General features: G+C 51.8%; 1 protein-coding gene across 3 annotated transcripts in view; it reads right to left on the bottom strand.

The window, feature by feature from the left end:
* Nucleotides 1–24,415, bottom strand: part of Gckiii (Germinal centre kinase III) — a 122,317-nt gene that overhangs the window by 8,301 nt on the left and 89,601 nt on the right. For 2 of the 3 annotated variants that reach the window (XM_077698958.1, XM_077698957.1), the window contains exons 2-4: nucleotides 9,059–9,607; nucleotides 1,342–1,527; nucleotides 805–950 (exon numbers count right to left, since the gene is read on the bottom strand). In XM_077698958.1, the coding sequence (XP_077555084.1) occupies nucleotides 805–950; nucleotides 1,342–1,527; nucleotides 9,059–9,607 (881 nt within the window). Of the gene's footprint in view, nucleotides 1–804; nucleotides 951–1,341; nucleotides 1,528–9,058; nucleotides 9,608–12,909; nucleotides 13,145–24,415 lie in introns of those variants that run through there. The other variant, XM_077698956.1, reaches the window with a different exon arrangement.

The raw sequence follows: 24,415 nt of genomic DNA, 5'->3' as shown, positions 1-24,415 counted from the left end.
ATGGAAGAGTAGACTGCACATTACTAAACCTGGTATGAAAACTCATGGAGGAAGGACTTTTTTAAAACACATCAAAGCAAATGCATACATTTAAGCCTTATACTGGTTATACCAGAGGGGATGGCGAGAAACCTCTTAGCATTCCTTTGTGTGGTGGACAACACGTCTCATTTCAAGATGAGGCTTACAAGCCAACCCCTCCCAACCCTTGCCTGAACACATCTGCTAGCAAACTCCATAGGGTGTGGCTGTTGTCGGTAACCTGCCAGCAACCACTTCAAAACAACTAGCAATCAAGAAGTACGCACCCCTCCCTCTAACGGCGGCGATGGTTGAACACGCATGTGCTACTCTGGAGGTGTACACCACTTCTCTTGAACACCCACAGCAACTTTCGGGTGCTCACTCCGAAGGCCTAACGTTTGGGTTTGGGGTGTACGGTGCAAGTCGGTGCCTGCTGCTTGGCATTTGCTTCAACCATGTCAAAATGGATCAATTGGATAGAGGCTGACTTGATGACCCGAGGGACCCAGGTTCGATTCCGACCACGGGAAGCCTTTTTTTTTTCCACCTCATCAGAGATCATTCATCATCATCATCGTAAAAAAAAAAAAGTTGCATTTCCTGCAGGGTGTATTGGCGTGCAATGGCATTAGTGAGGACACTAAAGCTTCGCTTTAATAGTTCGACGTGAAGAAGCCAGTGCCCGGCAGTCACAGACGATGGCTCTCAGATTTAATGCAGCTAACACAAAGCGGCACGCTTTGTCCCACTTCGGGCAAGAACACAGATGTCGCCACTCACGAGTCGGAGGTCTCCGAGTCGCTATCGCTTTGGCCACCTCCTGCTGCTTTCCACCGCTTGTACTTTTCTATTAGGTCCATCAGGTAGGACGTCTTCTTGGCCTTGCGGATGAAGGGAAACCTCAGGAGCTCTTTTGCTGTTGGTCGCTGCAGTAGAGAGGATAAGAGCTTACCAACAGAACCAGTACTGCAGTCTCGAACTGTTAATAGTGTATGTACAATTACTCACACAAGCACGACACTGTTAATGAGATACTGCTAGCGTTTCCTCTCCATTCATACACAGGAACTCTAGAAGAAGGCCATTAAATAGTGCAACAGATCCTCACTACCTTGGACTTAGTTACCTAATTTGAAGGCCCTTCAAATTCAGACACCATGTGTGCCACGTACCTTGACCTGCTTGCCCCAAAGAGTTTTTGAAATGTACTCCAGACAACCCTAAATTTTGAGAAATCGCTTGCATATACGACTTATCTTGAAGGTAAACCGGATGTGCGAGCTTCTGTTAGCGACGTCGAGAGACAAGGGTGCTCACGTTCTCGGGGTCCTTGTTGAGGCAGGCCTCGACAAACTCCTTGAACTGCTTGCTGTAGTTGCCCGTGAGCTGGGGCGGGTTGTTCTTGGGGATGAGGAAGAGCACGCGCATCGGGTGCAGGTCCGAGTTGGGCGGCTCCCCCTTGGCCAGCTCGATGGCCGTGATGCCCAGGCTCCAGATGTCCGCCTAGTCAGGGGGAGACCGCAGAATTAATTTATGCCCGGAAACCCCCCGGAGGGTTAAGCCTTAAAAGAAGCCAAGCTCTTCAAAACTCCCCAGTACCCAACCTGGGAAATGGGTACGAGACTACCGTGTCTGTTCCATCTCGCACACAGGTGTAAGTGCTGGTTAAGAATAATAAGGGCCAAATTGCAGCATTCTGTTTTATGCTTGTTTCAGGCAAAAATTCCGAGTGGTAAACCCAGCAACAAATACTCAACAGATCAAACGAAGCAGCAGTGCATGTAGAAAATGGAATGGGTGCATGCAAATTTATGGGAGCATAGCACCCACAGTGGATAACACAATGCAGGATCCAACATATCAACTCTAGCTCATGATAGATAATCTAAGAGGAAGGTGGAAGAAGTGTGAACAGGAAATTAGGTACGAGGAATAAGCGAGAACAGTATGAGTGAAGAGGTAAAAAAGAGAAAAAGATGCAGAAACTTCCCCAAGCACGAACAGTACGATGAATGCTAAGCTGCTCACCGAATTTTTTAAAATAGGCTTCACTACTATGCGCAGCTGCTTTGCCAGAAAGACTTTTTTTGGGGGGCAATACAAACAGTCTGATAACAAAGAAGGAAGACCAAAGGTTCTTTAAAGTCGGCCTCACAACTTACACAAATGCATTGCTGGGAAAACTTCTAGGGCAATATAAGCGGGCTTGTAGGAAAATATGGAGACCCTGAGGCCTTTTATTACCAGCATAGTGCGACACGTGGAGCAATACAGACAGGTTTCCTCGCTGCGTCCGCATAGAAATAATGCTTAAGCATTTAAAGAACCGAAAGCGTCATAAATAATAACAGGGACGGAAACGGCGCTTTGCGCAAATAAGCCACTCTAAAATTCCAAGAACGCCACTCCACGCGTCGCTGACTCGTACAACGGTACAGAACTTCTCGAGCGAACATAACCAAGGTCCCAGGAGCCGAGATTGCATAGATCAGGGTGGCCCCCTCGCGAAGGCATCCCGGCACAGCCGTCACAAACGCGCCGAGAGCGCGCGCGCATCGCATTCCTCTTCCGCTTCTCCGCGAATAACAATTACGCGGGTAGGAGGCGGGGAAAGGGTGGGAATATGATGCGCCTCCGCGCCCACCGGTATGACCCAACCCGGGAAGGCAATGCGAGACACCCTGCCGCATCCTCCACCGTCACACCGCCGCCGAAGTCCCTACCACTTCTCTTGGGAGCCTATTACACCACGAAGGGTGCCTGCCGCCCGCTCAGGTGTCCGCAACCGGGGGAACCTTGGCGGCGATGACACGGGCAAGCTTCGCCCGATGTCGACGGTGACGCGCGCGGGCGTTGCGAGCGAGGAGAAAGACAAAGGAAAGCGCAGCAATGAATGCGCGTCCGGGTACCCTCTCCTGAATGCGCAGTGGCGCATTTCACGGCGCGAGGCGGCTGCGACCGTGACACGGATGGGGCAACCTCCGTCTCCTATTCGGGCTGCGAATCACCGGCGGCTAGCTTTCAGGGCATGGCAAACCCGCAGGGGGCGCGACTTCAGTGGCGGCGTGCTCCCGAGAGCAACAATGCAAAAACGAAAGGGCAGAAGCGCATGGTTTGGTTAAACTATCGGTAACCACATGCGCTTGAAACCCATAAAGCACATGAACGAAATACGAAGGAATGCCCACAGCAGCGTCGCCCCGTTACGTGAGAGAACAGACGCTAGGAACATCTCGGAATAAGTGACACATTTTCAAAGACACGCACGGTGGCCCTGTGCGTGTCACAGCTTCTGCGTCGACTCCTCTTCGCCCAGAAAAAGGTGTGCAGTGGTCATTATCCCCTTGACACAGCTCTCTCTCTCTCTCTCTCTCTCTCTCTCTCTCTCTCTCTCTCTCTCTCTCTCTCTCTCTCTCTCTCTCTCTCTCTCTCTCTCAGTCTTGGTCACAACCTTCCACAAAGAATCACCCGTTGAGCCTTGTATGGCCACTTGTTCATTTTTTTTTCTCCGCGACCGTGTCATTCATACGGGCCGACCACACATTCTAAGCATAGGACAAGGCCTATTACGCGCTGCTTAAAGTGAACGCATACAAACTCGTCCTTGGACGCCGACAAGTGCCAGGTCTGCCTCGCACTGATCCTTCTCGAGGAAACCACGCGGGCTTCATTGCGTTTCACCGCTTCCCCCGAAATCCAATCCAGCCGCTTCTTCGGCCCCACACACAACACCTGAGACCGCTCTTCCACGGAGCCGAGTAGTGGGCTCACGCACGATGGGCGCTGGACGGCCGGCTGTAATTGGGTGTTTGACGCCGGCCTCCGGAGTAAGCATTGTGGAGGAAATTACAAGTCACTCACGCTGCGGACGCCGAACGTCCAACACCGTTTAGACCCCCAACATCGGCCGGTAAGACCGTAATTATAGAGGCACACAATGCGCGGTGGAAGGGGAGCGGAGACGGCGACGCCACCGAGTAAAAACGAGATGGAACTCAATTCGCTCCCATTTCCCGCGATGCCCGTCACTATAGACACAATGTACCTAAGAATGACTGAGACATCCTGGCCCCTCCAGCACTGATGGGCGTGTCGAGCGGTGCACCGATTTCACGCCGGCGTAGATTGAAGAGGCCAGAGTGAAATGCCATGCCGGAAAATGCTTCAAAATGACGGCTAACAACCCGCTCTGAGCCTGCTTCAAACGCTCCACAGCTGCCAATCTTTGCACACACCTCCCACCTCCCCAGTCCGTGGATCAGCGTGCAGTAGAGCCGCTCCGTCGGACTGCAAATCGCTGCCCCACAGAGGCACAATGCCACTATAGGCGTCAATCGTAGACGTTCCGTATCGAAGACACCTTTAAACGCGCCGCCACTGGACAATCTCGGGCGCAATCTAATGACCGCTCAGCCTCGTGCATCACCCTCTCAAGGTCTGCGTCGGTAGCATCAGAAACGGTCAGTATCGGCTTCCAGTGCAGCACTCGGCATACAATGAGCGGTGATTCCGTTGCTTCATCACATAAACCGCGGCCGATCTGCAAACCATGGCACTCCCTGCGGAACTCCGTCGCCACTTACCCGAAGCGCAGCCTGCTAACAGCGTGCCCCCCTTTGCGTGCATAGCAGGGATACAAATAATAAATTACCCCAAGGAGTGTCTCAACAATTGAAGGGAAAATTAAACACGGTGAAACAAATTGGCGCAGCTGGCACTAGCGGTGCAAGGCTGGAGAAACGGCAGAGCTGGAGGGCCCTCTCCCTTCCTAGAGGGGTCGCCATGGATTTCCGAACTTGCCGCTGAAAGTTCTCCATAACTGGCAGGACCGGATCGTTTCGACCGCACACATTCACATCTCTCCCAAAGTGGGCCGCGTTAGCACGCGCTAGAACCCGCCGCCAAGTCCACAGCCGACGTCCGCGCTACGAACCCAAAGGACCCAGGTTCGATTCCGACCCCGGGAACCGCTTTTTCTTTCCAATTGGCTGCACATGTTACTGTTCCCCAACGCTGCTAACCCGTACTGCCCGTACTTCTGGGCCACTTGGGGTGGCCCAGTAATTAGTTTGCCGGTTTCACGGCGCAAAGGCCCCTGGTTTGATTCCCGGGACCTCCCTAATCACATTTTTTTTTTCTTGTGGCTTCGAGGTTTTTTGGTGCGACGGACGGACAAAGCTCGGCCTAAACAGCTCGCCTGTCAAAATCCAGACAAGCGAACGCTGGCGAGATAAGAATGAGGACAACAGCGTCGAATAACTAGCCATAACGAACGGATTGCAAAAAGGTGTGTGTGTGTGTGTGTGTGTGTGTGTGTGTGTGAGAGAGAGAGAGAGAGAGAGAGAGAGAGAGAGAGAGAGAGAGAGAGAGAGAGAGAGAGAGAGAGAGAGAGAGAGAGAGAGAGAGAGAGAGAGAGAGAGAGAGAGAGAGAGAGAGAGAGAGATCGCACACAGTTGTGCTGACGTGATTTTAAAGGGGCACTGACACAAAATTTTGAAGGCGAGATAACTTCGGAGATAGATTGGTGGGAACACATATACATCATCTGCAAAATATCGACGGCGAATACAGCCTAGAACATATTTAAAATCAATTTTGAAGTGTGCGAAACGCAACCGAGCAGCCAGCAGAGGACCACGCGCAATTGTAAATAAACAACATCCAAACACGTCACGAGTTTGTGTTTGCCGCTTCCGCACTGTCGGCGCTTTTCGCCGGCTCGGCCGGCTCGCCGCTCCAATCGGAGGGCCGGAGGGCGGAGCTTCTGCTCTCGAGGACGAACGACCCGATCGTTGGCGGCGGCGGCGCCGTGAATTCGCGAGCTCATCGGGCAGCTCGTAGCGACCAAAGTTCTACAGCGATTCCAGGCACTCTGTTTCTATTACTTTTGATTTACATTGGACGCGAAAACGCGCCGGAGGCACGAAAAGCTCACTGAGCTAGCCGCACGGTCGCTGTGCAGGCGGCGGCCACGGCCGCGAAGTGACCCAGGCCGGCGCAGGTAGCTCGAGTGATAGCTTGTTACCGCTGCACGAAATTGTCCCCAAGTCCCGACCATGGTGGCTTACATGAGAAAGGAGTTAATGATGCGATGGCGGGTTGCATTAAAAATTGTCATCTGACCGCTTACGAGAGCGGCACTCGAATATCCGCCGCAGTGCTGAGCCGAACACATCTGTAGGCGGACCTGTAGGCAGACCGGCCGGCTGCTCCCAGCGCGCGTCTTGCCACCCACCGTCTCGAGCGTCGCGCGTCGTTCTTTAGCCGCGGTAGCATTTGCACTCGCAGCGCCTGCGTCACATCCACGGTCGCTTTTTAATTAAGCGCCTCACGAGATCAGTACGTGGGGGCATTCGCAGAAACTGCCGTCGATGCGGATTCGACAGTGCTACGGCGGCTCTGCTCTGTGATATCCCTCCGACGGTCACGTGGTCAGCTTTGTTCCCACAAAATCCACAAAATCCATCGTTTCGCGGCACTCGCTGAAACCGAAACTGCGACTGGCCGCATTGAAAATTCCTCTAATTAAACAACCGCCGCACGCTGAAGCAAATGAGGTTTCTACAGGTTATAAGTAGGTAACTAGCTACTTATCGCAACAAAAAAAACAAGATGCAAAATTTTTGTGTCAGTGCCCCTTTAAGTGTCTATTATCTTCAGAGTGAACGTTTGTTGGTCGGCGCTTCTGCCTGGCTCTCTTCCCACGAAGGCCAGATAGCTACTTAAATTTAAGTTACACGCCGTTTGAGGACATGTTTTCTTCTAACAATTCCGGAAATGTGACGGTTTTACGGTCCACCTGCAGAGACAACGCCTTATCATTCTTTACGGTAGAGGGGGGAAAGGGGGGGGTGACAAGTAATGACCTTTACTCTCTTGCGGTACACCTGTTCGCACTCCGGTTTCTTTTTCCTTTGGTCGGGGGACTAAGAACAAGCACAGCACTTCCTACTAAAGAGGCCATGAAAATTCTTTTTTCCCCTCATTATAGAGCTTATTTGGGTGACGCTTGCGTAAAAAGTGGTATCAGTGTTACAATCTTTCGAATGAACCAAACGCAGTTTGTCTTCATGGCCCCTCTATAGGCCAGGTTTCAAACACCGTAACGCAACCTATAGACCTTTTTTTTTTTTTTTCGATCACTGCAAAGGTGATTACACTGCTCAGATTTCTTAACGAATTTCGACATGCCGGTTACACCCCCTTAATTCTACGCTTTGGTCAACAAGATAACACTAAAACGGCTACCTGCCAAAACCGGCCCACGCCCTTCGAGTCGGCGCGCATGGTTAGACGCAAAACACCCGCGTTTTTCCCCGGTCCCAGACTTGCCGCATTACCGCGTGCGTTGCGAAAGTACAGTGCAGAAAAAAACTGCCGAGTCAGGCCGCTACTCGAAAGCAACAGCGACGCAACCGACAAATCAGCGCAAGGTCGCCGCTAAGCTTTCTTCGCACCACGCAGCGTTAGCGCGAACACGACTCTCGCTTTCAGCCGTCACGTCTGTTAACGTTCCTAAACGACCTCGTTAATCAGCCGCGCATAACAGAGAGCTCAGCGAGGTGCACTGCGCCATTAGGTGCCCCGTTAAACTCGGCATGACTACCCCCACGTCTAGGGGCGCACACACACACACACACACACACACACACACACACAGAAAAAAGAATCCAGTTTTAAGGCCCTCCACACAGACAGAGCTCGTTTGCATACAACAGCGCAGCGGAGAGAGACAGGTGAAAGAGTTTTAAAGCCTCGACCACTTTCTGTCGTTCAACGTGCAGCAGGCGCAGCCGGCTAGCGCTCCGCAGTCCATTGGAAAAGCCTCGACGGGTGGCCGTCGCTGCATGCACACGTCGAACGGCCATGCACGGTTAAACAACGCGTCGTGCACATTGTTCCGCGGAGGGCAAACGCAGGGTGTGGCTGGAAACGCAATTATAAAACCCGTCGGCGCCCCACGGAGGCGAAGGAAAGCTAACGGCACCCGCTGTCTCGAGTACGTACACACGCGTCCAGGAGCAAATTTTCGTCGCGGCACTCAATGCATGAGCTCGCTTTTTTTTGCTTGTTTCCGTCTTCGTCGACGCGCTGGCAGCTAGCGGCCTCGCAGGGGCGGAACGCGCCGCAACAACAATCAGATCTGGCGCGGGACGTGAATAATGGTCGCGGCCGCGGCAATCAACGCGGACTAGCAAAAGCGTCCCTTGTGCTGCTGCTGCTGCCGCCAGCTACAGGAGTTAGAAGTCCTCGGCAGAAGTGGCGAACAAGCGTCGGCAGTGTGATATTTTAACGCCGCGGACACATTAGCCGGCTATTGTTACCAATGGCTAGCAGTCCGCATCTCAGTTCCGGTGCAACAGCACGAAGCATGGCGCGGGAACTCAGCCACTTTAGAATTCCAGTGTGACAGTGGCTAAAAGATTCTAAAAATTGCGGGGGGGGGGGGGGGTGGGGGTGGGGGTGGGGGGGGATGGCTACAGATTAATTTTGACCACCACCTGGGGTCCTTTCCCGTGCGTCGAAATGTAGATACGCACGAGCACTTCTGCTTTTCGCCTCCATCGTAAAAGCAGTCACCGATGCCGGGATCGAACCCAGTGATCGATTCCAGTGAATTTAGTAAAGTTGCACGACATAAAATTACGCCGTTACTTCCCAACCAAAACCGCGTAAAGCGCTATACTAGCACCGCCTGGGGCGCAATATTTGTCGGTTTAATTGACGATTAATTGGACTCTGACGGTTAATTATACTCTTCTTTCTATATTCTACTATGTACTTATAACCACACGGAAGTGCCGTGATGGCGCAGTCCGAATTGCAAAAGTATGACGGCAGAGTTCGACTGCCATTAATGAGTTTTTTTTTTTTTCAGGGTGGGTGGGAAGACTCAATTTTTTCCGCAGAAACTCCCAAATAAAAACTATTGCAAAAAAAAAAAAAAACAAAAGAAATGATTGACATAAGGTCTGGTGACGGTAGAGTAACGTACAAGCTAATTCTATCAGTGAGCGTAGAGCGCAGCACCCACCTTGGAGTCGTAGGCCGACTGCTTGATCACCTCGGGCGCCATCCAGAAGGGGGTGCCGACGAAGGTGTTGCGCTTGCTGGTGGTGTTGGTGAGCTGTCCGGCGACGCCGAAGTCGGCCAGCTTGACGTCGCCCATCTCGGAGAGCAGCACGTTGGCCGCCTTGATGTCCCGGTGAAGCTTGCGCTCGCAGTGCAGGTAGTCGAGGCCGCGGAGGACCTCGCGCAGGATGACCGCGATGTGCAGCTCGTCGAAGCGGCCCGCCTTCATCAGGTCCAGCGCCGAGCCGCCGCCCAGGTACTCCATGATGATCCAGAGGCGCGTGCCCTTGAGGTACGAGCCGTAGTAGCGCGTCACGTAGGGCGAGTCGCACTGCGAGAGCACCATGATCTCCTGCTGGATGTCCTCGATCTCGTCCTCGGCCTCCTCCAGGTCGATGATCTTGATGGCCACCACCTGCTGCGTCCGGTTGTCCAGCCCCTTGAACACCTCGCCGAACGACCCCTTGCCGATGCGCTCCTGCTTGGTGAAGATCAGCTCGGGGTCCACCTTCTGCGGAAGGCAGGGAGAGGAAGGGAAGGAAGGAAGGAAAGGCGGGGCTCGATTAGTACTACAACCCTCGTCGCCTCGGAGGAGCACACGACAAAGACCACACACATGCGATACGTCTGCCGCACATCACATGTGATTGAGCCGGGATAGGGATAAGTATCTGTTGTGCCCCACGCTCCAGTTTTACGCCCGATCAACATACACGAAGGATTACAATGCGGACGAAGAACAAAAAGATATCGGCGTGACTCGCATTTTCCGCTGCGGGCGTCGGAGGAACACGAGCCGCTTCCCAGCGGGGCCAATTTCGAAAGCGAGCGTAGCCTCGTCCGGCACGCAGCAGCCGCAGGAAGACTGTTCTCGCTCCGACCGACAAGGCGCGAAACGCGTTCGCAAAATCCACCATGGAACGGAGCACGCGGTGTTCGCAGTCAGCGACGCGCTGCGCTATCCGGAACGCCATAAAAATTGAACGAGAAATCGCAACAACCTGGCAGCAGACACGTCGCCATCGCCGCGGAGAGAGACAGCCCGGGAACAGGCTGCGGTGCACGGCTGCGAATCCTTTATAATGCCACGAATCCTTTATAGTGTTTCCTCAGGAGGGCGAAGAGCTTTAAGAAAGCACGGGGAACGAAGTAATCTGGGTGAGAAGAAAAGGACCTCGACTATGGAGGCCTGCGGATGACCTTTTTCAATCAACTCGACGGCCAGGAAAGCAGGCGGATTTTGAACTTTTCGCGGCCGCGGAACGCTATGCTACACACGCGAGATGAGAGGGTCGAGGCATTAACGTTGCAGCGCTCAAATGTTGCGGCCTTTGACAATCTCTCGCGCCACGCAGAAGGGTTCCTGCGGACACAAAAACGCTACATTTAAACTCCGTTTTTACCTTATTCGCCCTCATCAACGCGCTTCAACGTCCGTTACGCTCTTGTATTTGTTCCGTGCAGTAACTGCCTTTCCCGGCGTTATGCTCTTTCCGTAGGAAAAAGGATGCGAAATAAAAAATAGCACATGGCCCGACTAGATTATAGTAGAACAGTGACCGAAAAAGTCGCTAAATTCGTACAGCATCAAAGTAGAAATGGGTACACGTATAAGAATTATCAAAACACATTTCGAGATGCAAAACGTTTTCCGTACACGATTCCCCTTACAAAATATGTTCCACTATTTCGCAATTTTTTTATCATATCAATCTTGAAGCGTTTGAGAGCTTATAACACGAACGTTAGAATTATCTGCGTTCGTTCCAGAACTGCATGGCTCCAATCTCAGTACAGGCACCACGCAGCACGGAGTATACGAAAGTCAGGTACTACCCGTTATCACAAAAGCCTTGTTTTAGGTCCCCATGTGAGTCGCGCGGGGATATGATTCTCAAGCCGTGCGTTCAGACGTCGAACTTTTCCACGCGAAGCCGAGAGTGACATCGCTTTTGATATCTAAATGGCCGCCTTAATATACTGCGATCGATGACAGCCCAAGTAAACTATTTAACGGGTCCTGGCAGGGCATACGCCAGGTTTATAAAGTGGCCCTTTCTTCAGGAACAGCCCGATCGAAACAATGACGAGGAGTCCCCGCTCGAGCAACAAGAAGAACGCGCGCAGCTGATTGTAGGGTTTAATAACGCGCCGACGCAACGCAGGCGATGAGGCGCGCCGTAGTGGAGGGCTCCGGATTAATTTTGACCACCTGGGGATCTTTAACGTGCGCCGAAATCTCGTACACACGGGCGTCTTTGCTTTTCGCCTCCACCAGAAAAGCGACCACCGCGGCCGGGGATCGAGCCCGCGACCTCGTGCTCAGCAGCGCAACACCTTAGCCACTGAGCCACCGCGGCGGGTAGAACGCGCGCAGCTATCGTCGAGTTGTCTCGCACGCGAAACCGATAACGGCGAATGAAGGAGGGATCGCAGAGCACGACGCACGCCACGAAAATGAACAAGTGGTACTATGACTACGGAGGGCGCCTTAGTGGGGCAGTAAGCCAAGCCCTGAAGTCTGCAACAATGTAACGCTATCAGCGTCGGCAAGAGGCCCGCCTGACAGCGTCCTGCCGGTGATGCTATCGCCCGTCCATGCCTATTGTAAATCAGCAGACCGGACAGCCCTCCAACTCCACGGCGCAAAACGGGAGCAGGCGTGCTGTAATATTTACGCGCCCGTTCAAAGTCACGCTTCGGCCCTCAGCGGGAAGCTAAGAAAACCGCTTACCCCCGAAGTATTTGGGAAACTTCATTCCTGTTAGCAAGCTAATGGGAACAAATAAGCACGGACGTATTAATACTTACATGTGTTCGCGCGCGCATAAGGGCTTTTAGGCCGAGTTGTCACACGTTACACCTGAAATACGCTATAACCAATCAACAGCCACGGAGCTGTTATATAACGAGGCTGTTCGGTTCGTTATAACAGCGAGAGCTGCAAATCGTTGATTGATTGTAGGGTCTAACGCTCCGACGCAACGCAGGCGATGAGGCGCGCCGTAGTGGAAGGCTCCGGATTAATTTTGACCGCATGGGGATCTTTAGCGTTTGCCGAAATCTCGTACACACGGGCGTCTTTGCTTTTCGCCTCCATCAGAAAAGCGGCCGCCGTGGCCGGGAATCGAACCCGCGACCCGGGCTCAGCAGGAGAGCTGCAAATCAGTGGCTGCCTCTTGAATTTCAGAAAATGCTATAACACATCAAAACTTCACCGGTGTCGCCATGCAGATAGTTTTCGACTGCCCACCAGGGATTCTCTGACGTTATATGGAGACGAAATAGAAACGCCTGAGAAAAACTTCAGGCCTTGATGAAAACTTGAGCTACCCAGGAGTGTTATTATGGCATTTAGACTTGCGGAAAAAAAAAAAAAAAAAGGCAAAGGCCTCCGCTAACAGCGCAGTCACCGAGCAGGGTGCGATATTAGCAGGGCGAATTTCGGGCGAACGCGTCCTTTTATAGAAGCAGAGGCGCCTAAACACAGATGCATGCCACAGAAGTCGCAATCGGGACGCGACCCGTGCACTGCACCAACTCGGCGTATCATGAACCGCCCGCAGAAGTACCTCCGGGAAGGAATGGAGAAGCACATAAGGGTCGGATCCTTACGCCATACACAGAACAGTTCTTCCTTAGTTGCACATTTAACGAACAATGGTGGTGCCGCCGCCATTCTTCCTCCAAACGATCTCCCCCTCGCACCGCGCATTCAATTCAAGAAAGAAAAGAGTAGAAGGGCGTGACGCCGCACGGCCACGTAATAATTTGAGGCCCACTAGTGGCCAGCGGAGCTAAACGCTCACTCACTGCGTCCGGACCCTCCTCTGTTACGGGATCCATTGTGACCTTCGCTCTTCTTTTACGGGTGCTGCAAGGCGCTTTGCGACTCCTCCATTCTATGTCTTCTTCTCCCGTCGGTATCCGAGCTCACCGCGTGCCGACAAAGGAACTACCCCGCCGCTAGAGCACTCAATGCGGGCCGCAGCATCACTGCGCCAGAGGCCCCGCTGCCATTCGTCGGGCCCGTATGGAATTTTCTGAGAATGCACTGGAGCACTCGTCGACAGATGATAAAGGGGAGAAAAAAAAAAAAAAAAAAAAAACTGCCCAGGCGGCTCCAAGCAGCAGGGCCTGCGCGGACGGCGAGGGCGTTGTTGACCAAGCAGGAGAGATAGATAAGGACGCAGCCGTAGCCACAGGCGACAGATTCGCCACTGACGAGCGCGGACCTTCGCAGATGCATATCCCGAGCACCCCTTTCCCCAAGGTCCGCTCGCGGCGATAAGAGCTACGCGGGTGAAATGTGTGGACGACCTTCGATATCGCGAGCCGGGACTCGGCCTGAAGGCAAGCATCCAGACCTACGTCTAGCAATAGACGGGAGGGCAGAATACCTCGATGACCTAACGCTGGAATAAATAAACAGTGAAACAAATAAACAGTTGAAATAAATAACGATATAGAGGAAAAACTGTACGAAGCTGTTGCAGTATATATACAAGTTATACACGGGCAGGAATGCTTTCCCACCAGGAAGTATATCCACGACTCATTTTCGCAAGGTCGGAAGAGACCTGACTTACGGTGACGTAAGCGACGGAGAAAGGCGTATAGATAACTGACTCATTAATTTAAAAAGCGTTTCGTCAGGGGCCGAGAATAGTCACGCCGCGGAGGTAAATGATTAAGTGGGGAATGGAAGTTTGGTTGCTGTCGCTGCGCTCAACGGGAAGTATACATCTCTGGATTTCCCGCCAAATCTCAAGTTTCGACGCACGCACTCAAACGGCCCAGCTCATCTCATCTCCATAAATGCTTGAGCATTTAAGAATTCAGCTCACTACAGACTTGCAAGACAACGTATCAAGTAATGAACGTATCGAAAGTGTCGTGCCGTCACACGCGTTGTCAGTTCGAGCCAGACTGACCGGTTCGAATTAAGCGTTGCGACGAAGTAGTCTTTGCTTCTTTCCTTCTCACTCACATAAAAGAACCAGCTTCCCAATTATCTCTCTCAACTCCCCTCACCACTTCTCTTTTGCGCACTATTAGGCCGTTTATTTACCCCGACAAAAAGCGCTATTTTCGGCTTGACCTTTGCAAGCGGAACCACACTTGGAGTAAACAGTATTGCAGCGTGCGCACGTAGCCCTCCGGGAATCAGGCATTTCGGCTTTGCACTGGAACGTACAGTAGGACCAAAACCCTTGTTCTCGAGCGTGAACGCGCACTTAGCAGCTGTTCAACCAACTAACTGATGTCGCGACAAGCATCGCTGATAATTCGCACCGCAACCAGAAGATCCCCGGGGGGTTGCACGCCACCGGCATCGTTTTGCGTTGCGCCACGTTCAGACTGGTGTTGCAACTGCCGTAATATCTTTAAACGCTAACGCCATGACACTTCTCAGCCAACCGAATTGTGTGAAATTACACTTCTTACGTGGCGCGTAAGTCGTGTGGCAACAGGCTATACGGGACACTTTACGAACCATACGCACACAACAGCGCGCAAGCGCTTCGGACGTGCAGAAACATGACTGATAAAGGGCTGTGATAAACGGAGAGAAACTTCCGGGTAGAGCGAATCTCCCAAGCAGGACGTTGCTCGAGGTGAAGCAACGCATTCGGGAGGATCACGAGAAGGAGAGAAGAACGTGAGAAACGACGACAGATTAGTCGCAGATCTGTGACGAGCGCTGTCGTCTTTGCCTATGGATGTGCACTAGCAGTCCATGACTACACAGTGTCATGGCTACGTTTTTGTGCTACTATAAACTGGAGATGACGGGTTCAATTCTCGGCCGCGGATGGTGCGTTTATGAAAGTGACGAAAAACAAAACGCCCCCTTTAAGACACCACGGCGCTCGTCATGGAAACTTGGGCGGCTTGTAGCTGCAAGTGCCGGTAAATTACACACACACAAACGTCCGTACGCACGCACTCACACCCACGCATCCTCACATGACGCACCATACGCCATGTCACCCTTCATAAAGTTGGCTTTCCCCCAACATGACCGTGCTCGCAGTGAAGCATCCTTTACAGGTTCTCGCCTCACATGCGCGTCGGCGCGGAGCCCTGCGACGTCACCCCTGTAAAGCGATCGTACAAACACCACATCGTTTACAGTGAACACAAATTCTGTCAAACATCCCCCCCCCCCTCCCAAAATGCCACAGCACCAAAAAGAAATCAGCGATTGCAGACGAAACGCCACAGGCGCCAATGTAGCGTGTTTTAGTGACAAAACAGACGTATGGACTACCTCTCAGTCATTTTTTTTTTATTTTCAAGAAAAAGAAAAAAAAGATCCCGGGTGTGATTGGCCACTATAAAGTAGCCGTGGTTCTACTTCGCCCACGCTGCCGTCTATGAGCGCCAAGTAAAAATAAAGCCGCTCGTCGGGATGGAAGGAGCGAGCGTTATCAGGGGAGGCAGCAGGAGCTGTTTCCTCAGCGGCGTACGCCACGGCCAAACGTGAGCCCGAAAGCGCTGCACAGCTGCGTGACTCAGCCAAGCTACCGGAAAACAAAGCACCTCGGCATCACTTCGAGCACCTCTGTTGTTGAAACAAGGGAGGCCCAAGCAAAGAAGGCGCAAATCCGCCAAGACAATGGGCCGCGCGAACAAGCTGAGAAGCAGCAACGTCCCGCCCTCGGATATCGCGCCGTCAACACACGGGCACTGCCGAACGACAACACTGCGCGTTGCGATACGGCAGGGCGGTGCATCGGAGGTTGGAACAAAGCGCCCGAGAGACTTGACAGCTAGCAGCCCGACTCAAGCCTCAAGAAGCCACGGTTTAGCTGATGATGATGGTTAGATGTTAATGGCGCAAGGCCAACTGGGGCAAAGAGCGCCAAAACAATGGTTATATATGAGAGGTGAAAACGTAAAGACTAAGGTCGGTCAGCAAGAATAAAAGTAAAATCAGAAAACGACAATGAGCATATGGCTGGTGTATGCGGCCAGGGAGTGATCATACGTGGTACGAAATTAGGTCTAAAAATTTAACCTCTGCTAAATATTTAAAAACGCGCTTGACAGAAAACATGGGATCGTCAGACAGGAAAAACACTGGGTGTAGTAGAATGTGTAGTCTGTATAGTTGTGGGAAGTGTTTGCGTCGTGTTGTGTCAAGTGCTTTGCATTGAATGAGTATGTGAACTACGGATAGGGCCTCTCCACACCTGCTACGAAGATGTCTTGAAGATCCCGTGCGCAGATACGAGTGTGAGACATAAGCCACGGTTTAGCTAATGGTGTATGTGCAGCCAAGTGCGCCCCCCTTCTGCACATACACGTAGTAGTAAACCGTTCCACTCTAGTGCTCGTTCCTTCCTTAATCACTTTTCAGGGCACTTGGATGGAGCTTGATCCCAACTAACGCGCTACACCCAGGATTGATTTTTACAATTGCGCCCCCACCGCTGACACACACTTAGCGTAGCTGCCCCGGTTGGTCTATCAAAAAACATCGTTCAAAGCAAAGTTTCAGCCCCCGCCCCCCCTTGCGCGCCTTTTTGCGCGCCTACGTCGCGCCACCCACACGAACTTTGAGGAAAAGCGAGATGAACAGTACAGGCAAGCAAGCGTCGGGCGAATGCGCCGAGAACCTCGCAACGAAGAAGAAAGGAAAGAAGGCCGGTACGCTTTCGAGCGACCGGGTGGTCTTAATTACGCGGCCGTGCAAGGCGGGTAACGTCGCGAAGTTGCGGTCGCGTGGTCCCGGGCCCCCGCACGTACTCACGTCGGAGCGCGGGATGCAAAAGAACGGTGACAGCAGAGCACCGAGTGACTCATCGAAAGGCTTACTCTCCCCTCGGCCTGAGAACGGGGTCGGTGGACCGCGCCCCGTAGCACGGATTTTCGCCTAACGCACACAGCGGCCTACACTCGTCAACACGACAGCTAGTGGGGTCGTATACGGGCGACGTCGTCAACTGGACACCGCCATGACGCGGCCACAAAGGACGGAAGGTCGACGTCGCGCACGGAGGCAGCTCAGACGGCGGAGGAGAACGCGGTCGGAGGCGCTTTTTAGAGTTCGCCGAACTGCCTATAGACCTAAAAGAAAGAGTCACGGCGACCTGACAACGGCGTACCGAATGTTCGCGAAGCAGCAAGCAATAGATAGCATGATTTGCAGCGTTACGAGCGGCAGAAACCTGCTAAACATTTTAACACGCCTATTGGGGACTTTCCAAAAGGAAGACAATGAAAAGAGAAATCCCACTAACAGCTAGCGGCCTCACAGGCATCAAACAAGGAGAACGACGATATGATCAAGGTTGTCCGAACCTGCTCGCCGTCCAGCGTTTGACTGAGTGATTGCTAAAGGAGACGGAACTTATCTCTATTGCATTTCGATACCGGTCCGAGTTTCGAGAATATTAGAAGGAACGGGGCATCGAGGTGTGGCGTTCAAACTTGGTCTTGGAGCTAAGTATTCACCGCACTTTCACAGAAAAGAAAAAAAAATCCCCCCCTGCCTCCCGTGTCCAACCTGACCACGAAATGGGTCAGGAAAGGAATTACGCCTCAGGGTGAATAAAAGACTGCATATTTTTTTTTTTTTTTACCAGGCAGTGGGAGGGGAAACGGCATCAAAAGCCCCCTCTTACGAGGGGCCTTTTACCGAGCTCCTGAAGTTAACGAGGAATGTCACGTCGAGTGGGATACCCCGCACATCAAGTAGTGAAATGGGGACGCCGAGGCATCCGTCGTGAATCTTTGATAGCCCAGCAATGCTGCCGGCACTCTAGCGCCCTGAATGCCTTCTTCCTTCCTTTGCTAAAGGCTCAATATCAGCTCGCACTTTTTTCTTTCGCTTCTCCTCGCTGGATCCGAGATCGATCCATCCAAATTATAGCAAGGCCCACGCCCATACGAAATCTCGTATCAGCCCTCCTAAAGATGCGCCTGCGCGGACGACGGAGGATCGGACCCCAGTTCTACGGAGGAAACGTTATCCAACCGGAAAAAAAAAAAAAAAAAAAAAAACCAATCCGCTGATGAGAATTTCAGGTTGCACACTAAGCAGCCTTGTCTGCGAAAAAAAAAAAAAAGAAAAAAAAGGGAGACTAGCAGATCGAACGAGGGAAATTTTATCACAATGAAAACTGCGTAGTAAATTTCACTTTTGAGCCGTGCTGCGCATGCGCGAGGAGCAGTGACTGGACTGGACCGGATTGGATTGGATTGCTGAACCTTAGCTCACGCTACGTATATGCCACTGGTCATTTTTTCCCGTTTCCTTCGTAGTAAAAATCGAAATCGGGACGCTACGTCGCGGTTAACTTTCTTCGCCGAAGCGGAAGCGTTGCCTGCACAGCCGGGACCTTGCATATTTCACACGCATGCGGTAAAACGCGCACGAAAAGCACACATGAACGACCAGACCGCAACAAAAACAATAAAGAGGAAGTGGTCGCAAAAACGACGACGGGGCCTTCCTTCTCGTGCTGGCGTGGCGTTCATCACCCGGACGAGGCCTCGCTGGCACGCGCCGCGGCGCAACAACTCGCGTAGCGGCCAGCCGACGGGGCAGCGACCGTGAAGCTCACGCAAGCTGCCCAGAAATTGGCCGCACACGCAAGGGCCCACACGCGCGACACACTTGGGCCGCTGTTTGGCCCCAATCGCCGGCCGATGGTGTCGGCCCGCTGCTCGGAGTAATCGCGCTCTGCGGCCCCAGCACGTGACTCGTTCCACCAGCCGCCGCAAAGCAGCAGCTAAAGTCCGTAAGGGTAGGATTTCACTCACTAAACGATGACAGTTACGATATTACAACGAAGAAGGGTGCCTGAAGCGCATGAGCGACTTGACGGAACAGACACTACCGTAACAGCACTTCCTGTGTTGTACCTCCGTCCGCCCCAAGAAGGTTTGAAGTTGAGCAGATAAACAGAGATGCCGCGGCCTCCCGCCATCTTTTTTGTGTGTTGTTCCACATAACATGTAGGCACGTTAGTTCCACGGAGATTATGCGGGGTCCAGCTGGCCAGTTCAGCAGAATAATGCCTGTTTGTCGCTCAAGCACTCCGCACCAAACCGTTCCCTGTCGCAGTAACAGAGAACCGGGACCCTAAAATGCCGATGTAGCCCCTTTTTTCCCTCTCATGGTAAAACCGCCTTAGAACGGCGCGACCCGCGATAATATGGCTTCGAGATGATCAACGTCTGCTCTCCTCGTTTAGTAAATATCCCTTTCACTTCCGCCACAGCATTTCATTACATATTTTATGTGACTACAGTCCTCTCCCTCGGCAAATGCACTTTTGTGCTGGTGGCGCATTTAAACATAAAAAAAAAAACGACTACTTAAAACGGCCAAGTCGGATCTCCGGCGCTTCCACAACGAGCGGATTTCGACGACGGCAAACATGGGCTCGCCAGTTTTAAAAGATTTGAAATCGTTGTAGGGTTGCTTTGACGATCACAACGCAGTATGCGAGCAAAAAGTAACGCACTTCCCGGAGAAGTTAGCAGGACGGGGTTCACAAGCACAGAGAATGCAGGCAGCCTTCTTGCGAGCGCCATTCCAGGCGGCGGCTCTTTAAAACAAATACAAGAGCAGAGGGGTACCATAATTCGTAAGCCGAACGCAAGCGAAATCCCTTCCGAGAGAGACAGAGAGAGAGAGAGAAAAATCGCATGCGTGGGCGCAGCGCGGACGCAGAGCAAACAGGGATACGCTTGCGAAATAATAAAACACCGAAAATATCCATTCCTACTTATTCGCTCGGAGGGGTTTCACCCAGACGCCCAAAAAATTATGCGCATACTTTCGCGATGAGAGGAGGAGGAAGAAGCATAACCATTTCCGTTTCGAACTCGACCCCGCGTGTTATGGCTTCTTTTCCGGCTTCCAATACCCGGAAGGAAGGAAAAGTTCAGCCGCCCAATGGCGTAACGGCACCGGTACCGGCTCTGACGAAATGCAGAAATTAAGACGCGAGCAGGAACGCATATCGGATAGACGGAAAATCGAGCAAGGGGGTACTAGAGGGCGCCCGCATAGAGGTGCTCTAGGAAATGCCGACTGCGCGTTTTCCCCGCAGCAGGAAGCCAGAATAAACGAAACGCAGCAATAAGGTGAGCGCCGAATGAGCCAAGCTGTGCAAGTAAACAAGAGCATACTATAGCGTTTACTTACATACATGAAGGAGAGTGCGTTCGCTCTCTCCTCTTTTCGCATGCAAGTACAGCGGAATGTGGCGCTCAGAGTGTGCTTAGCAGGGATGCTGGCTGCCGCATTTTCCGCTGAGGCGCTTTACTTACTTACGCAAGCTTGAGTGCAAAAAATAGATTTTTTTTTTTTTCCCTACGAGCTAGCGACGCGGTTCGGTGGTGCCCGGTCAAGTCATGGACTTCCGCAACCCGAATCGCTGCCTGCTTGAGACACCTCTCGCGCCTTGTAACGATAGCCCGAGCGCCCCGTTTTCGTCTACTGATTTTTTTATCCTGCTTGTAGGTTGTTTCGTCCTTAGTTGCACATTACGCTCTCGTTACCGCTCAAACAACTTCTTTTCCCGAAAAAAAAAAAAAAAAAGAAAAACTCGGTAAGGAGGGAGTGGGACGGAATTATGAAAACGCCGTAGCGACGTAGTGCGCTTACAAGCGCTGCAATTACTTCCTCCCCTCGGAACAGCAGAGGAATGGAGGGCTTTCCCGCTGTGCTCGAGCGTATAAGACGCTGAAAAAAGGGCCGCGGCATGTCGCTGAGGCATTCTAAGATCCAAAGAAAGGCGTCCAGAAATGAAGGCAACCGAAATGAACAGTCCAAACATGTCTCTCTTTTTTAAATGCGAATGCATTTATTAGTCGGGGGTTGTCTTGCGTCCATCAAGCGGCGTGCGCCTGCATTCCTCCAGCGCGAGCGCACGTGAGCGCGCGCCTCGTAGTTCTGCCTTCGTCGTCGTCGTCGTCGTAAATGCGAGTGCATTTCTTAGTCAGGGGTTGTCGTGCTCCGTCGGCGTGCGCCCGCAGGTGTTATCTCGCCGCGCTCAATGCCGAACGCATGCGCTTGAAGAGAGCTGTACTAGTTTGCTCGAAGCGGCAAGGACGGCGAGTACTGCGGTGTTAGTCTCGTGTCTAACGTGTATGGGAACTTGATATCGCACGCCGTTGCCACGTCTCCCGTTCGAGACACGTCTCCGTACAAGGACTTGTACACCCTTGCCTACACCGGAGACGGAGTCTTTGTGGTGACCGTGTACCTCGCGCCCAACCTCGCTCGAGACGCCGTTGCCGCGCAGCTGGACGCGGCTATGGAAAGTGTGCGCGTGCGCTCCAAACCCTCTGACCCCATAGTCGTTGATGATGATGGTTTGATTTTATTGGCGCAAGGCCGACATGGGCAAAGAGCGCCAAACACAAAGTGATTTGATGAGGAGAGAACACGAAATAAAGAGAACACGCCCCATAGTCTTGGTTGGCGACTTCAACGTTGACGTGCGCAAGAAGAGTGGCGAGTGGCTGGTCGAGTACATGCAGACCAGGCACTCTATGCATTGTCTCTCTGCCGGCTTCGACACGTGCCCCACTACCATTCACGGGAGTTGCATTCATCTGGTCTTTACGCGAAACTGTGACGCGCGTATGCTTCTCAAAGACCCTTTGACCGTGCACTTTAGCGATCACAAGGCAGTGATTGTGGCCGTCAGGTACAACGATAACACAAACAGGTGCTGATGAATAAATGATTACGTTCACACTCTCGTCATTAATTACGCCATTACTCGCAACACACTCATCGGTGCACCCAATGCGTTCGCATTTCTGCACGATTCCCTTCGGGGAGGTGCGGGGGAATTTTTTTTTGCTTTACTTCTTTTTTTTTCTTTTCGCAATGAACTCCATGGGTTGGGGAATGTAAATCTGCGAACACTCCATATTTAACTGAGCCAGAAGTTAAAATGTTTCTTGCGAACTCCAACGGCTCCGCTGCCCTTGTAGCAACATAAGCGCCGACGTGCATGTGCAAACGACACGCCTAAAGCTGCATGCTGTTATTTAAAAAAAAAATTGTTATGTATCTAGTTGGTTCGTGGAACGACGTGAACGCAACGACGTGAAAATATGTGTGGCGCCCGTGTCTCTTCGTCCGCGTATGCTTAGCGCAGTATTCTTTTTCGCATTGGTTACTTTACATTTTACCGCGAAGCTATTAGTCCGGTTTTCTCGTGCCCGTCTGCGAACAGAAAAAGAAAAAAAAAGTCTCCCGGAGCGCAGCGGAAGAAAAAAAAAAAGGAAACCCGTGACGGCACGTGACGACAGGTGCAACCCGGCCGCGAAGAGCTCTTATGTCGAGGAAGTTGTGGGGTGAAGCAAAGGTGACTGCGTTTGTGTAGGGAAAAAAAAAAAAAAAAAAAACAACCATCAACAAAACATTACTAACAATAAAATAAAGCAACAAAAAATATTTAAAATACTATGACGAAATAAAAACAGGCTGGTTGAAGAGCAGCTGGATTCGGGGAGAAGTGAAGACACGGTGTCTAAGCCCTTCAATGCGTGGCTTCTGACGTATCTCAGGAAACGCTTCGCGTGCGAATGTTAATCACACCCAAATGCACCCACCGCAGCCAAGAGAACTTGTATACTAAAATACGCTGTTGGGCTAGTTGGTGCATATTGCTTCAAGAAAAAGAGCGCTACAAACAACGACAGAAAAAAAAGGGGGGGCGCGAGACAGATGCGCTACTAATGAGTGCCGAATCCTTGACAAAATGCGATAAAAGATGTCATTGTTGTCTTTAGCAGTGGCTATTTTGTTTTTATCGTATCTTTTGAGATCTAGCATTTATTTTTGGTGTGTGTGTACGTGCGTATGTGTTTGTAGACCAGCTACCTATACCCCTGTCCTTCCTTGGAATAAATCAATTAGGAGCACATCTGTCTCGTCCTTCTTCTTTTTTTTTTCTCTCGTGGTTTGTAGCGCTCTTTTTCTTGAAGCAAATCTGCATAGAGTTGCGTGTTTGCTAAGAAATTGCGCGTGCTGTGGCCGAAGAACCCCTGGGAGTGCGCAGTACAGTCCAAAGAATAAAACGTTTGGAACTTGCGTTTGTGCGTGCGTGCATGGTGCGTTTCAATTGATTTTATTGTTCATTTGTTTAAGTCACCCCAAAAGCTTCACTTGAACAAAATTGCATCTATATATTTTTTTGTTCCGAAACGCCCGTGAAGGAAGCTTTATGTTCCAATAACACGTAGCAGTGGAGTTCAATGAGTCGCTTCCTGAGTCCGGCACGACTCTTTTCTGATAATTCCTTTTTTGTGCTTTCCCCGCAGTACGGCTTCCGCTTGCGGTGGAGCACCCTTCAAAGGACAAACTCGCGTTTCCTGCTGCGACATCATCATTTACTTCCCCCTGAAGATGTCAGAAGAAAACGCGGGTGGGGGCGAGGCTGAGGCACAAAATACAATAAAGTATTCATTGCTAACGCCATACAGCTGCTTTCACAGAAAAGCAAATGGACCATGACATGGGCCGCCGCAGGTGGTTCCGTTATTCGTGTCGTCAGCGGCCCCTTCACACGCGTGAGATCTATGGCAGGGAAATGCACGCTACCTTTTTTCATTCCCTTCGAATACAAAGCGGCCACTGCAGCCAGCGGTCACCCCGGAGACGTCATGCTCGGCAGAGCGCTCAATTTACCTGTCACACGGCGCTGTTGAACGTCACATAGATAAAAAGACAACTTATGTATGTCGAATCACGTTTCTACTAACCTCGCTGTACACGGGATAACATTACTAAACGTTTTGGACGTACTTGGGTGCCAGCGAGGAACGGTTTAACTTAGTTCCGCCGCAAAGCCGATTAGCAAAGTCCACCACCTTTACCCCAAGTGTTTTCACGGCACCGATAGCTAACTCGTTTCGGTAATCCGAATTCAAGGAAACCTCACATAACCAAAACTAACACTTGGCAGCCGTCCACAGATTAGGGCAAACTGCATATCGGGCAAAACGGGGTAAAGCCGCAGCCCATAACACAGCATACGTGTTGGCCGCGTTCATGTATTCGTGCATGCAAACATACCTGCCTTATGTATACGCACAAAGTTCGCGCCCGCAGGCTGCGATCACCAAGGGCGACGCACAAAGGCGCCGAGAGCAACTCTTCCCCGTATCGCACCTCAATCTGCACCGATTTACTGAGTGGCTCTCGCACGTATAAGCCGCAAACCAGTCCACACAGCCTCGGAACGACTAGCAAATCGACCTCGCACCACTTACTGCCCGCCGTTTTGCGCGCAAGCAAACGGAAAGCCCTCAAGACATCCCAGTCCTCGCGAGGCCA

This window comes from Haemaphysalis longicornis, unplaced genomic scaffold (genome assembly GCF_048455015.1).
Source record: "Haemaphysalis longicornis isolate Haplotype H1 unplaced genomic scaffold, Haemaphysalis longicornis Haplotype H1 scaffold_2, whole genome shotgun sequence".
Lineage (NCBI taxonomy): Eukaryota > Metazoa > Arthropoda > Arachnida > Ixodida > Ixodidae > Haemaphysalis > Haemaphysalis longicornis.
The sequence above is the reverse complement of the archived record's forward strand: the minus strand, read 5'-3'. Positions and strand labels throughout refer to the sequence as shown.